Here is a 16,037-nt window from a genome sequence, read left to right as displayed (position 1 = left end):
ATTAAAGCGGTGAACACTCATTCAATATTTAACTTACCTTATTATCCTGTGTGATAGTTTTGGTTTTAAGGTTAGATAAACGTGATGGCCGTTTTATGCACAAATATACAAAAAGTAAAACATCAAGTGAGTAAGTGAGGCTCTGGGTCATAGTATTCAAATGAAAATTACAATGATACACGTTGGTCATTCATTATGATGAGCCTCGTGAGTTACAAATGCAGAAGAACTTTCATCATTCCAATAATTTTTTTTTTTTACAAAAATGCAATAGGTCCAGACTAGCATTACTTGTGCATTATATCGTAATAAATGCAACAATAGAATATCATACTTTCTTACCTTACTACAGAGTAATCGGTTTTTAACGTATATATAATTATATGTATATCATTCTGCCGATATTTAGTATATTTGGTCGCTTGTACAACTTTCGTGTTATGTACTACCAAAGACGAAGTCTTAATCGTGTACTATAGAACCTTTTGATAATGATAATCCCTTCTACCATCATCGTGCATTTCAGTTAAAAATAATGCTGTTCCTGATCGTAGTATCAAGAAGTAGTAGAGGTAGAAGACCAAAGAATTAAATAAGATACAATTGTTTCAAGAATGATGTTTTAACTTGTCTTGCTTCAGATTTAAATAACATCCGGTATTTGTCAAACGATTTGACTAAGAACTCTTACTGAGTATATTTAATAGCTCTACTCCGGTGTAGGTCGGTACCTGGTTTTGTTACGACGTTTTTCAATACAGTAAAGAACATGAATATTTAGTATTGCTCTCTTGAGGATATAATTATGAAATCTTCAATCAATTTTTACGCAAAACCACTGGATAATTTTGGCTCATCGGCTTCACAATGAGTTGAATACCAGCTATAGAATTATTATATGACTACATATATATGTAAGTTATAGAATAACCGGTGAGTTGTGTGATAAAGGAGTAATACCCGACTTTATTGCCTCAACAAAACACTAATGTTCTATTAGGTATACTGAATCTTCTGTTAAGTAAAAGATAATTGCAGCTAGAATCTTTCTAACTAATTGGTACAAATTTAATCACATACTTTGTCATACTAAATCTGACCAAATGATCGAACTACTTGTAAGTTACAAAATACTTGTAAGTGCGCGTATTATAATGAAAGGAAATCTAAATGAATAAGAATTAGTAATATTTTAACAGTTTATTATATCAAATTAATGATAAGTTGTATAAAAATATGTACAAAAGTATAAAGTGTATACTGGTACAATTAAATTAGTAGCTTATGCTCATTGTATCATATTATAACAAAAACCAACAAGTCTATAATTCTAAAGGGTGAGTATTAATTCAGTATAAAATGTTCAATAATAATGAGCCCAGTATAATTGTACCAGATAACTATACGAGAATTGTTTGAATGTACTTCTTCGTGTTATAATTACGAGAGTTCGGATATATTCTGAATAAATTCTAAATTCCTAAAAATTAAGTTAACATTATAAATGTCAAATGGCATTATACAAGACAGTCTGTTTGATATCAAATTAGAACTAGGTTTGTAAAATTTACACTCTTAATACGAATATTTTGTAATCTGGCATTTTTAGTTGATCTGCACTTTTCAGTTCCATATTTAATATCTATAACGAATGACTTTCGGCATGCTCACAGAGCACTAGTACTAATCACAATTGATAATGTGACACTATTATTATTATTGCTTGATACGAGTAGAATGGGTATAGTCACTCAATTCACAGTAAGCGGTCACTGTCTAAGTTTACTGTTGGTAGTATTGACCTTTGTAGTCAAGAGCGGCTTTCGCTTCGTTTTGTCTTGCTGATTCAGGGTTTTTGGATTCAAGGGCGGTACGTTCCTGAAAATTATATTAAAAATTAAATTATGACTATAAATATATATGTTTGATTTAAATATAGGTATGAAATAATCTACCGATATCATTCGTTTATGTAGTATTCATAGTAATCAATATATTTATATATTTATTATCAAACTGTGCCATAATTTATAAATTTGCTTAATTAAAAAAATTAAATTCACAGAGAAAAGAATGTGTAAAACAAACAAGCAAATAGCTTTTGTGGAACCTTCGTTGTGTACCAACACATCTATAGAAATATTTCTGTTATTTATTTAATTTAATTACCTCGTTAGCCTTAATTCCAGCGTAGATGAGGTCAAGACCTTTTTGGATTTCGGGGGACACGGGGGGAGGGGTTGGGATATGGTCACCCTTGACTCTGAAACCGAACTCGTCAGCGGTGTATTCGACGGTGATGATTTGACCGTCGGGGGCGGTGTAGGTGTAGGAACCCTCTTGCACGAGAGCTGGGATGTTTTCGTTTTCACTGTTCAGCACATTCCTCAGGTAACCATTTTCTTGAGCCTGGATATTGTTACCGGTTTCGTATCTGTAAATTATATCAGTTGCAAATTTTTATAAAAAATTAGAATTACAATTTATAGAAATGGAAGCCATATATATTATTTAGTTTATATTATTAAAAACATATTTGTGAAGTAATACTGCTAACATTAAAATGATAAATAACTACAAATGCTATCGTTTGTTCAAACATGAGTGAGGAAATACAGACACATTCATTTCTGGTACATTGACATTTTATCAATTAGGTACAAAGTGAAAGGAATAATATTAATAGTTAACTAGCTTCGGCGCCTAGATTTTTTCTTTATTTCTGTTTTGATTGAGTAAATGTTGGTAAATAAGAAAATCAAGACATAATATTTTTAACATTTAACACCTATTTATTATTTGATAATTTTAATAAAATCTGGTGACTGAATATTGCATGTCCTTATTGTAAAATTTTAAACAAATTAGTCAATAAATATTGTATGTTTTTAGACGTGTCAGAATTGAAATAGTTTTAAAGATTGCGTGGACAATCATTAAAGTATCATAAAACAACTCGTAAGAGATTGCGTTCATGATATAATCTGTACATAAAAATAATTAATTATTATTTATGTGAACTGTTCTATTAATAATTGAGTATTATAAGAAATGTAAAACTTCTCGAAACGGTTAATTTGTTTTATCATCTTTTCTAACTTTTCACTCATCATTTAATACAATATTGTTCGAAAGAGTATACCATATACTAACAAAAGTAACAAGACATATTTAAGGTATTGATCAAATACACGAATTATTATTCGTGTAGCTTGGTATTTCATAAAAAAATTAAAATACTATTGTAGATACAAAAGAAGATTAAATATATTGTCACTATAATTACTTAATTTATTCCTCAGATACTATGACTCCGTATCTATTAAAACGATTCTTGAATCACATTGGTAAATAAAATGTATTAAAAAAATATATAGGTAGGTATTACTTACGAAGTTTTGTAGCTGCCATCAGTACCCTGTTCCTTGTCGAAACGGATGATAGGAATGAAAGTAGTTGTGTCGATCTGTACTTTAGGCCTGAAGTCCGGAGGAGACTGTCTGTAGTCTTGTTGTGGTTGGTAGTTATTGTAATTTTGCTCAGCGGTGGCTTGGTCATCTTCAGGCTTGAGGGATAATTTTCTCTGAGGAAGGGCAGCCGCAAGCGCCAGCGCAGCAGACAACACGATCTGTAAATTACAAAACTTACAATTACATAAAGAAATGTTGAAAACGATGTAATGATTATTGTATTGTTGTAAGGAATAATGAGTCGAGATGATGTCAGACAGAGAAGAGCTTAATCATATTCGCGATGTCGTAAGATACCTTATCTCGTGAGCGGATACAATAGGTAACGAATTGCGACAGAGGCTTATTCGCCACGCCGCTTGGGCGAAAGCAGGTCCCGGTAAAACATGTATTGACACTACACATCTACACTTGCTGCATTGTTTTCATTCAGACGTGTTAAACTTTTGTTACGTTTTAACATTGAACACCGTATCGACGTGTTTGCGCTTACGTAACTTGCAGAAAAATCGTGAGCAATATGACCTAACTTATATCGATTATTTTAAGGATATTTAATCTAATTTGCTACAGTAAATTATTCAATCCTATTTATTGAAACACTAATTGAATAACTAAAATAAAAAATATTAAAAAATGATATTTAAATTATAATTTAAAATTTAGGTATGACAAAATTTTATATCTATTTTAAATTCTTATAAGTATGTATGACATCTAATAAAAACATCATGCATTATTTATTGAGATATATTTAAATTAAATTAAGAGTATCATCAATAGTTATATATGGCAATCATTAAAATTCACAGACGGCTTAAAATACCAAGAAAGGGTCGAAGAGTAATATGTCAAGGTCGTGAATCCTATTAAAATAATTTACATATTAAATATTAGAGTAGGCATAAATGAATAATAATGTGACATCGATTTGGTAAGAGCATGTTACCGCACGCTTTCAATGGTGGTAATCAAATAACCACAAAATATATTAGGGTCATACGGTATTATTAAGAACATGTATTATCAGAACATCCAATTTCTAAAGAGTGTAATTTACTTTTAATTTTTTTTCTCTAAATAGACAGAACAAAAAGAATTTATATACTAACATTCGACGGTAGTCGAAAGTCTGGACAATGAAAAAAAAGAAAACCGAAAACAGATCACTTGTTTGTCTATAGTAGTAAAATAGAAAAAATAAAATGAAATTATGTAAAAAAACTAATATTACAATTTCGATTTGTAAAAAGTACGCTGTCAATAGTTCGAAAATAGTAATAAAGCACTAAGCACACTTAACGCCAAATAATGACCTAGAAAGTGATATTATGCAATTACAGACGTTTGTATAACAGATATTCTCATAAACGAGGTTATGTGCAGCGGTATGAAAAAGAAATGCCAACGCTTAGAATCGCTTATATACAAATGCTCGGACTTGCTTCCCATTCATTACTTTTTTGCTAGTTAAATGCGTAATGTATCGTAATGATGATATATTCAATAATAGCCGCGTTCAATTACGGAACTTTTATATAAAAATGATTGATTACGAGAATACTTATGAAATACACTTGTTTAAAATTAGCAGTGGATTATTCAGGATTTTTTTTACTTTTAAGAATACATAGATAAGTATATTTATAATTTATATATTACGAAACCCATAATTGATAGAATTTTTTAGTTTTATTTGCATAAAATTGACTTTTAATGATAAATAACGAATAAAATTATAAGATTATCAAACATTTTGAAATAATATAATTATGCCATTTTTTAATTATTTTTGGAAATTTAATTGGTTATCATTATTCATTTTTAAACGAATTTACGATCCTGACGCGGTGCAACAAATTAACAAATGAATATACATGATCAAAGCTCATAATTAAAAGTGAAACTAAATTTAAGAGAGAATTGAGAACAAAATTCGTGACCTAGTGCACCGAATGCCACAATTAGGTGCAGGCATTCCAACATTATGTCAAAGTTCAACAACCGACTCGTCTACCGTCCCTATTAGATGCCGCATCTCGCAACAAACGATTGCGGAAATCCTCAAATAGCGATATTTCATTAAAAAGCCACTCACACACTGACCCATATCTTAAGGTTAGTCACAAGGCGAAAACTTAAAACCTGTCGAGCCTCGTTTCGTCCTTATCGAGGCGAGAAGATTTTAATGAACTTTATGAACTTACCAGTACTTTCATTGTTGTTTTTGTGTGTGTTTTTGGTGTAGCAGCGAGGCACGTGGTGTCTCTGAACTATGTCAGAGTGGTAGTAGTGCGCTTACTTATATACTTCACCCCTGCCACTTACTCGCGCTCTGCCCTGAGCCATCACACTTTCATACCTGATTTGTCGCTCCAATGTGCTGAATCTGCTACATCTACTTGTAATTTTTTTATATAGATTTTTTGGTATTGGTTTTTTTTAAAGTAAATAATTTAAAAAGTTTATTTATTCCTATCAAAAACTTTTTAATTTGATATTTAACGCGAAATTTCTTTTAAATTGAACAATGATACATATTTGTAATAAATTATATAACAGTTCAGAATTTACTAATTTAATTTTTTGTTATTTCTAATCATGCCATTTGACTATAAAATAATAATTTAAAAAAAAATAGAATTATTACAGTTTCGGCAGAAACAATTCATTAATCTTAATTTGTTACAAATTCTGATTCTAATAATAATTCTAAAGCTTAACAATGGTATAAAATATGTCCGTGTATTGGGACAAGTTGTTATAGAAGCTTACATTACATAAGAAGGCGTTGTTTTCGTTCGTCAGTGTAGCAACATCTTAGTATCACTTATCTTAACTTGTGCAACAAGTTCAAAAGGGTGTTCATGTGGAATCCTGCAATTGCTACTAAAATAATTTATGTACAATATAAAGTAACTCAATATTTAAAAAAAGGTATTATTAAAGCAAATACAGAATAAAACGAAATGCTTCAATTTACTTACACCTTATATGAGCTTCGTATTAAAAACCATAGCTAATTTAACTAAAGACAGATGAGATGGCCCAGTGGCTAGATCATGTCAAACTTTGTCGAAGATCCGGGTTCGAATCATGTGCTTCATTTGTCTTTTATGCCCACTTCGGTGTTGAAATAAAGTATTCTGGGGAAACCGACACCTACGTTAGAATCTCATTTATTTGAGCTACCTAGAGTTACTTTTGACATTTAACGGATTTTATAATAGAACCTACATATGTATCTGCATATGAAACTATATATGTATACCAATATAAAAGGAGTACATAACTTTCTTATTACGAATCAATCGAAAAGTAAAGATTTAATGTTGTGCATCAAATTTCAATTAATTATTTTTAACTGTATCGGTTTCACAGTCAAACGAACCACGCAATACGATTATGATAACAAATATCGTATTATTCAGCGATATTTCATAATGGCTAAAATATTTTTGTGACTTAATTTACTATATTAGAAAAAAATTAAAACTATTTTTTTTTTAAGTAATAATCTATCGAAAATATTCCAGTCGAATATGTAGATCTTTATGGAAATTCTAGTACTATTAATTCAAATTCGGACCAGCTCCACTGAGTAACTATGAGCTAGTTCTAGTTCTAAAATACATATCTATGAATTTTAATCAAATATTCAGTTAAACTTATATCACCAAACACGTACTTAACCAGTGATGATATTTTCACATCTTTTCCGAAAAACTAACAATTAATAAGAATCGTGAAGGTATTTTTATTGCGTTTTTAATCAATATCATTAAGATAAAATATCACTGTTTAAAAATAACTTATACAAATTTCCTGATTTTTTAATTGTTTTGGGGTGTTTTTCGTCGACAAAAACAGGATTTTAAGAAATAACTTAAAAATCTAGTTATTGCTCGCTGATATTGGAACACGCGACATACATTTAAGATTCACGTGTTATGTCGAAAGACCATATGGACGATTAAAATTCTTTAAAAAATACTCGGAAAATTAATTAAAAATATAGAATTACATTAACGGCTTTTCATTATTGATTATTGACAAATTGATTTGATTTTGATTTTGATTTATTATACCTACATATTATTTCGAAAAGTATTCCTAATGAGTAAACCAAACACATTAAAGTGACATTACACGCAATATAAGTGCCTTAGCATGAAATTTCGACGCTAAACGAAATATCCAAAACGTACAAACATAAAAACTGTTTTGAGGTATCCTCATTGTTGAAATGATAATCGACCATTTCAACAAAAAGAACACGTCAAACACACTCACATTTCTGGCCTAATTGATCACCTATAAATTTATTGAAAATCACCATATCATCTCTACGCTATTGACTGTTGATATCACAAACATCATAATCATCATCATATTATCACAAACCAATGCTGGGTTAAAAATCAGCTCAAGATTTCCATAATAATGCATTGACATCGTAATGGAGCCAACAAATCAAGATTCAACATCACCTTGCAAGATTTGTCTGGAACAAACACACACATATTGCAAGTTAAATAAAAGCTTGAAAAACAAAGGTATGCCTTTGTTCCTATCTACACATGACGGATAATGTTTTTAAGCTCATTAATATATCAAGTACATGACAAACAAAAATTATTAACGATATACATAAATTTATAAATATATACATAACCAATATTTTATGACCAAGTTTTTGTTCTAGCTGCTTATTTATAAACGGTTATAAATATCAAATTAAAAATCGAATGTTTAAAACTAAGGTCAATCTCACGAGTATTTTAAACGTAGTCTTTTTTATCTAATGAAATATTTAAAATGCGAAAGAACTTTGTCTATTAACTCTCCACGCTTAAAACGCTGAATCGGAGAGTAAAATGGGGATTGACGGTTTTTGTGCTATAGGTAAAGTTTCTAAAGTTTAGTTAGAATTTCAGAAAAAATACAATGTTCTTTATATTTTTCAACTAAACCACCTATATACAATGATATTTAAATAAAATGTTTTAGATAAAGTTCATTTTGTAATAAGCCTAAGTTTTAGTTTATTTTCAAGCAGTTTCGGGTTGTCGTATTAACTATTTTGCAAAAAAGAATAAATTTCCAATTTATTACGCAAGTGACTGTTTGATGAAGAATAGATTAATATTTGGAGTAGATTAACACATTATAACTGTGATCACTCATTGCGCAAGTCCGAAATGCCATAACCGGTTTTTAAGCAATTTGTCATAATTTTCTTGCAAGATGTTCTAATAACAAAAATAAGATCATGATAGGTTGAAAGATGAATCATGCATATTTATTTCCATAAAGAATAATTGTAATTTTAATTGTGATTATCTAAATTAATCTTTCATTTATTAATAACAAAACATAAAAGTCTCAATGAGTATTTAAGATGAAAATATAGCACATCCTAACGGATGAGTCATATGGCAGTGACATCGTTTCATCACCTTATACGTAAGGGTAATAGGCGTAAGTAATCCTAATAAAACTCATGCTCTTCAGCTATATATTCATTAAAATATATTAACTATTAATTAGTGATTCTCACTATTATTACAATACGTAATATGTTTTGAGTAACTGCAAGTAAATTTATAATTGTTTCATTTACATATATATTACATTTCCGTTATTTTACTTTCGACGTTTGGATATATCGTAAAAAAAGTTGATTTAATTTTTTATTATTATTACTAGAGTTCGATTCCGTGTGTGTTTAATAAGTATGCGTGTGCTTTTAAGCGAGTGTACGCGTGATGGTTTTATAAAATTTATTATTATATCAACTAAATTCTGAGAACAAATGATAATATCGAGAGAAACTGCATTTGACTCGTAACAGAACAATGAACGTCTATTTAGGTTTTCTTTATATTTATTTCAAGATTTTAATAACAAAAAAATGCATGTAATTAAATTAAAAAATGCGGTAATCGTCTTAAATAGAAAGCGTGGGTACACAAAAATACAAGTTAGATAGTTTGTTAATATATTTCTGCATTAAGTTAGCAGAAGCTACGTTTTAAATAATAGGAAAAGAATACAGTTAAAAAGACAAATACAAATAAAATTACTTTTCAATTGTCAATTTCCAAGAACAAAATAACTAAAAAAATAAATTTACATATTTATAATTTATATATCTTAGAGACAGTCGAAACAAATAGCATAAATTTCATGAAAGATACATCAATTATCCGTATTGCATCAATATTCAATCGTATAAGAATATAGTTCAATAGGTGCGTTCACCGTAGTAAGAGATGAACCGGTTATGTAACCTAACATAAGGTTACCGACATTGCGCGTGGCGATCTAATGGCCTGCGTACAACGTTGTTTTGCTCCATTAATCGCACCTAGGAAATGGCTCTAGAACCGTCTTTGTCTAGTACCGTGTGAATAATGTTCTTCCTAATAGCGCAGCTTTTTTCTTATTGATTTTTTTTACTATTTTTCTTATTACAAACAGCTTAAAACTATATATGTATTTATTTAGATTAGGTTTGAGAAGTGATATATTTTCCTTCCTTAATGTAGAGATCTATTTGTTAAATATTTTAAAAGTGTCGGCTACTATGCACCGATTTTTTTTCCTTTGATTAATTTTAGATTTTCAGTCACAGATTCTATTTTCATTGTCATATCCTTTAGAATATAGAATCTAGTTCCTTAGCAACGTATTAATTACAACGTACAAAAGATTAAGAGCCTCCTTACGGGGTAATTTAACAAGAACAGAAAATTACATAAATTTACAAGAAAATATTACGGAAGAAGAAATAGATTCACGACTTTACACTTTACAAGAAAGCCTTCAAAGATTCCACGATGCACAAAGAGAAATTGAACTTGAAACGGAAGAAGATCAATTAGAAGAAGAAATACAATACAGGTACGAATTTGAAGAACTTTACACAAAATTGAAAGTGAAACTGTTACTTTTTCGTAGATATAATAATAATGAAATAGAAAATAGATTGGAAAATATTGAAAATTTAGGATCAGTTAAAAGTTATACCCGCAAAGAATGTGCACCGAAAATACCATTCCAACCATACCAAGACACAGAATCCTTTAAAAATTTTGCTAGGAGATTATCCGTATATTTGTTAATGAATAATATTAACGATACGAGAATGAAGGTTTATACATTACTGTCCACACTTTCTCCAGAGTTACACGAAAAAGTATGTGACTTATGTTCACCTGAAGATCCTCTCGATAAATGCTATGAAGACCTTATTAAAATATTACAAGATTACATTGATCCAAAACCGAGCGTGTGGGCGATGCAACACAATTTTATTTCACGTCTTCAATCACACAACGAGACGGTAACTATCTACGCATCAGAATTAAAAAGACTCTCATCTTACTGTGAATTTAACTGTCAAAACTGCAAAAAGAATATTTCAGAAAATTTTCTATCACTACAATTTATAAGAGGATTAAAAGATGGAGATATACGTATTAAGATATTACAAGAAAAAGAAAAATTACAATTTTCAGAACTAATACAAATCGCGGCATCAACAGAAATGGGTAAGGTAGATAATGCCGCCATGACTAATATTCCAGGTCAAGAAAACAACAGAATTGTAAACAAAATAACACCTTCCAGAAATAACGTAACGTTAAACAAAACGAGTAAGAGAGATACATTAACAATTGAAGATTTAAAAGGAACCTGTTTCCGTTGCGGAAGAATAGGACATAGAGCTAACACGTGTCGTTCATTACATGATACTTGTTATAAATGTGGTAGAAAAGGTCACTTAGCTAAAGTATGTCTAAAAAGAAGAAATGAGGCCAATCAAATAGAGGAACAGGTAAATAACAAAATGGATGAAGACTTAGGCGAAATCAATATTATCAATGGTGAAATTGTGGATAAATATATGATAACAGTAAATATAGAAAATAGAAACATAAAAATGGAATTTGATACGGGTGCTGCATTGTCTTCGATATCCTTAAACGACTATAAAAAGTTACAAATAAATAGGAAAATTTTTAAAACAGATATAAAATTTAAAACTTATACAGGAGAAATTATTAAACCTATTGGAGTAGCATACGTTCGTTGTTACTATGATAATCAAAGATTTTATGGAAAATTATACATTATTAACAAGAATGTTGATCCAATTTTCGGAAGAAGTTGGATGAAAGAGTTACAAGTAGACATCGCTAACTTACATTCAATAGATTGTACTGATCAGAGCCTTAAGTTAGACCAGTTATTAGAAGAATATTCTACATCTGTATTTAGATCGGATATTGGAAAAATACCAAATTTCCAAGCCCATCTCAATATAAAAACAAATGTACAACCAATTTTCATCAAACCTAGAAGAGTTCCATACGCCTTGAAATCAAAGATCGATAATGAAATAGAAAGACTTTGTGAACAAGGGATAATAACAAAAATAGATCATAGCGAATGGGGTACTCCTATTGTTCCCATAGTAAAACCAAACGGTAGTATTCGATTATGCGCGGACTACAAAATTACATTAAATAAGGTCATAGAAGATGAAAAATACCCAATTCCAGTAATAGAAGACATATTTTCAGAGATGAACGGAGGTAAAATTTTTTGTACTCTAGATATTAGTCAAGCTTATTTAAATATGGAAATGGATGAAGAGAGTGCATTGTTACAAACGTTGAGTACACACAAAGGCATATACAAAGTAAACAGATTAATGTTTGGGGTAAAAGTTGCTCCAAATTTATGGCAAAAATCTATGGATAAAATTTTACAAGGATTGGAAGGAGTTAAATGTTTTTTCGACGACATTATAATTCAAGGTTCTTCAGAAGGAGAATTATTACAACGATTACATCAAGTACTACAAAGACTGAAGGATAATAATCTCAGAGTGAATAAAGAGAAATGCAATTTTTTTAAGCAAAGTGTTTCATATTTAGGACACATAATTGATAAGGACGGGTTACATAAAAGTAAAGAAAAAGTAAAAGCAATTACAAGTACAGAACGTCCTTCTAATGTAAATGAGTTGAGAACTTTCATTGGCATGACAAATTATTACAATAAATTTATACCAAATTTAGCTACTATTTAGAAATAGTAGCTAAATTTGAATCCATTAAATGAACTACTTAAGAAGGGAGTTCCATTTTGTTGGTCACGCTCTTGCGAAGAATCCTTTAAGAAAATAAAAGAAGAAATAATAAACGAAAGATGTTTGATTCATTTTGATAAGAATAAACCGTTAGTGCTAGCTACCGATGCATCACCTAAGGGCTTGGGTGCAGTTTTGTCACATAGACTACCAGATGGAACAGAGAGACCTATTTTTGCATCAAGGACCTTATCATCAAGTGAAAGAAATTATAGTCAGATTGACAAGGAAGCTACAGCTATATTCTGGGGTTTAAAAAAATTTTTTCATTACTGCTACGGTCGAAAATTTATTTTAGTTACAGATCACAAACCTCTCACAACAATTTTCCATCCACATAAAACCTTACCTACAATGAGTACTATGAGATTATTTCAATATGCTCACTTCTTGTCTGGGTTTGATTACGAAATCGAATACAGAAGTTCAGAAAGACATTCAAATGCTGATTATTTATCTAGATTTCCCATCGAACAGAGCAATGACAGTAAAAGAGACCAACACAGTATATATCAATTACAACAGATAAGTACATTACAAATTAGCATAGAGAAAATTAAATCTGAAACAATTAATGACGAAGAATTACAACCGATATTACAAGCACTACAAACAGGTAAAAACCTAAGAAGTTTTGGCTACAATAATAATGAGCTAACAATGCAAGATGGCTGCATACTTAAAGGTACACGAGTATTTATTCCAAAAGGTTTGAGAGATATTGTGTTAAACGAGTTACATACTGGACATATTGGTGTAGTTAAAATGAAATTGTTGGCTCGAAGTTTTGTTTATTGGAGAAATATCGATAAAGATATAGAAAATAAAGTTAAATCGTGTAGATCATGCAGACTACAATTGAACGAACCTAAAAAAGTTGAAATACACCATTGGGAAGAATCTACAGAACCATGGCAGCGAATACATATTGATTGTGCTGGACCAATTTATGGACATTACCTATTTGTTATCGTAGACTTATATTCTAAATGGGTTGAAATAATTCCTACGAAAACTATTACAAGTTCATGGCGCATACAAAAATTAAAAGATCTTTTCTCAACTTTTGGAGCTCCTAACATTTTAGTATCTGATAATGGCCGGCAATTTACATCAAATGAATTCAAAAACTTTCTTACTGAGCAAAGAGTGTTACATAGGACTTCAGCTCCTTATCATTCAGCAACTAATGGACAAGCGGAACGATTCGCTCAAACAATAAAGAGAAGATTAAAAACTATGGAACAAGAACGAGGAACCTTAATAGATAAAATAATTACAGTCAAGTGTTGCTTGCGACGAACCCCGGGGGTATGCGGGCGGAGTCCATACGAACTCATGTTTGGCAGAAATATAAGGACATATTTACATACAATATTTGAAAGAGATACGAATACTAGAGTACAATTAAAAGAAAACATAATTTTAAATAAACAATTTAAAGAGGGGGACAGAGTACAAGTTCGAGTATACGGTAAAAATAAAAAGTGGATTTTTGGAACATTTCAAAAGCGACTAGGAACATTACATTATCAAATAGTCACAGATGAAAACGAGATAATACGTCGACATGTCGACCAAATGCTTTCGGCACCTTTAATAGAACGTCAAATTGCGGCGGAAGGCTGTCATATCCTTTAGAATATAGAATCTAGTTCCTTAGCAACGTTTTAATTGTTATGTCATTACAAATATATATATGGAATAAAAATGCGTTATAAAATTACGAATAATTATTTTATTTACTAAAAACATATTATTCATATTAACTCTAACGTACAACTTTACTAGCTCTCGTTAGTGGCAGTATGTCATTTTTGTACCTCAAAAGGCTATTAAATATTTTAGTAGTACATAAGTCAAAAGGTAATATCTAACACTTCACTACTAATTTGCATTGAGCATTTACATGCTTAAAGTTTAAGAACAAAAGTGTCAATCATCTGGCCTTGTTTCTAATAAGGATTAGGTATGTGAAAGTTAACCTTCGACTGAGCCATTAAAAGATGAATTGAAATGCATCCACTGAATGTCATTTAGTCATACGGTTACGAATCAAAAAGGAATCGGACGCACTTTGACATTTGTCTGTCATTCAAATAAACTATATATTTATAGATGGTCACTCAACACGTTTCTAATATGAGTCTTACTAGCTTTCATGTCAAATGTCAATAAGAACTATTAGATTAATCATAATACAAACCCTATGAATGCTAACATCAGAGGCGGAGATTATAAGTTGTATTATAATTATTCTCCGCGTATTGTATTGTTTTATTTTTATATTTCGAAACTACTATTAAAATAAAACAATATAAAAAATAGACAAGATTCATTTCGACCTCGAAAAAGTGTTTATTACAACTTAATATCTGCGGAATAATATAGTGAAATAAGATCAAATTTGAAACTCACCCAGTCGTAAAATGTACAAATATGATTTGACGTTGACTATTATAATATCTAAATGATACACTCATCCCATAGAGTTGCATCGTGACTTTACGACATTTCATAAATAAGATACGAAGTGTGTTATAGAATAGCATTGTCCGACATTTTGCTGACTGATAGTAGTTCCAAATGCAATGGATCATTAACAAAAAAATTAAACCTAACTTTGAGTTAACATTTGTTATTTGTATAGTATATCGTATCATAATAGGTTTTTTCAGTGCATCAGCTTAAGTTCGTTAGTGCTTGCACAATAAAGTGAGCGGAGGAACGAGAGCTATTTTACTGCTATGCGTTTAAAGATGCGAACTGATCTTGATATTTGATCTAGATATTACAAGATACGTAGCACGAAACAGTCGTCTGCTTTCTTTTTGATATCGGCCTCAGATAAATGACTTGCATTTATTCTGTGCTATTCAAACATTGTTAAGGAGGAGCTAAAGTTAACATAACAATTAGTATTGTAAACCATTGTACCATTCAATGTGGTTATGGGCTAGTTACATCCACTTTCAGGTGCTACAGTTTCCATCAATTATGATAATCACCCTGCATAAGATAGAATATAATGTTAATGTTTGTATGATGTGACAATATAGCATTTACAACTCCTGAAGGCTATTTTTTATGTCTTTCTAATTTTTTCAAGAAAGATTGACGAGGATCAAAAATCTAATCACGGGTTAAGAGTTTTATTTTTAGAACCTGGCTGCACGTTTCACCTTTTTCTGTTTCCCCAACATGCAGTAGATAGACGTGCATATACAGGTGTTTTTTGTCTTTTCGACAATCTACACAGGATCGCTTTCGCATGCTATCAATATACGTGATACCCTGAAGATTGGCCCGCCTATGTGGACCTCTATTTCTTACGGGCATTTTTGTTTTTATTGAGGTGGGACGAGAAGGTCTGCATAACGTGGTTTCCTCCTCCCCGGTCTTAA

General features: G+C 30.5%; 2 protein-coding genes across 2 annotated transcripts; one reads left to right on the top strand and one right to left on the bottom strand.

Annotated features, from left to right (window-relative positions):
- Nucleotides 1-1,185: 1,185 nt before the first annotated feature.
- Nucleotides 1,186-5,836, bottom strand: LOC124530581 (endocuticle structural glycoprotein SgAbd-2). The gene is made up of 4 exons (XM_047104809.1): nt 5,678-5,836; nt 3,393-3,628; nt 2,170-2,434; nt 1,186-1,878 (listed from the first exon to the last, which is right to left on the bottom strand). The coding sequence occupies exons 1-4, from the start codon at nt 5,687-5,689 to the stop codon at nt 1,783-1,785; spliced, it is 609 nt and encodes a 202-aa protein (XP_046960765.1). The 5' UTR covers nt 5,690-5,836; the 3' UTR covers nt 1,186-1,782.
- A 4,011-nt stretch (nt 5,837-9,847) lies between these two features.
- On the top strand, nt 9,848-14,274 carry LOC124530466 (uncharacterized protein K02A2.6-like). The gene is made up of 3 exons (XM_047104639.1): nt 9,848-9,879; nt 10,185-12,383; nt 13,188-14,274. The coding sequence occupies exons 1-3, from the start codon at nt 9,848-9,850 to the stop codon at nt 14,272-14,274; spliced, it is 3,318 nt and encodes a 1,105-aa protein (XP_046960595.1).
- Nucleotides 14,275-16,037: the final 1,763 nt, after the last annotated feature.

Source organism: Vanessa cardui, chromosome 6 (genome assembly GCF_905220365.1).
Source record: "Vanessa cardui chromosome 6, ilVanCard2.1, whole genome shotgun sequence".
NCBI classification, from domain to species: domain Eukaryota; kingdom Metazoa; phylum Arthropoda; class Insecta; order Lepidoptera; family Nymphalidae; genus Vanessa; species Vanessa cardui.
The sequence above is the reverse complement of the archived record's forward strand: the minus strand, read 5'-3'. Positions and strand labels throughout refer to the sequence as shown.

Excerpts from the sequence above, each read along its gene's own strand:
- LOC124530581 (XM_047104809.1), bottom strand. Across the intron at positions 2,435-3,392 it reads GATGGCAGCTACAAAACTTC|ATACGAAACCGGTAACAATA; the intron begins GTAAGTAATACC and ends TATAATTTACAG. Across the intron at positions 1,879-2,169 it reads CTGGAATTAAGGCTAACGAG|GAACGTACCGCCCTTGAATC; the intron begins GTAATTAAATTA and ends TATAATTTTCAG.
- LOC124530466 (XM_047104639.1), top strand. The coding sequence starts at position 9,848 with ATGGCTCTAGAACCGTCTTTGTCTAGTACCGT. Across the intron at positions 9,880-10,184 it reads CCGTCTTTGTCTAGTACCGT|ATTAAGAGCCTCCTTACGGG; the intron begins GTGAATAATGTT and ends AACGTACAAAAG. Across the intron at positions 12,384-13,187 it reads CTCAGAGTGAATAAAGAGAA|AATTAAATCTGAAACAATTA; the intron begins ATGCAATTTTTT and ends TAGCATAGAGAA.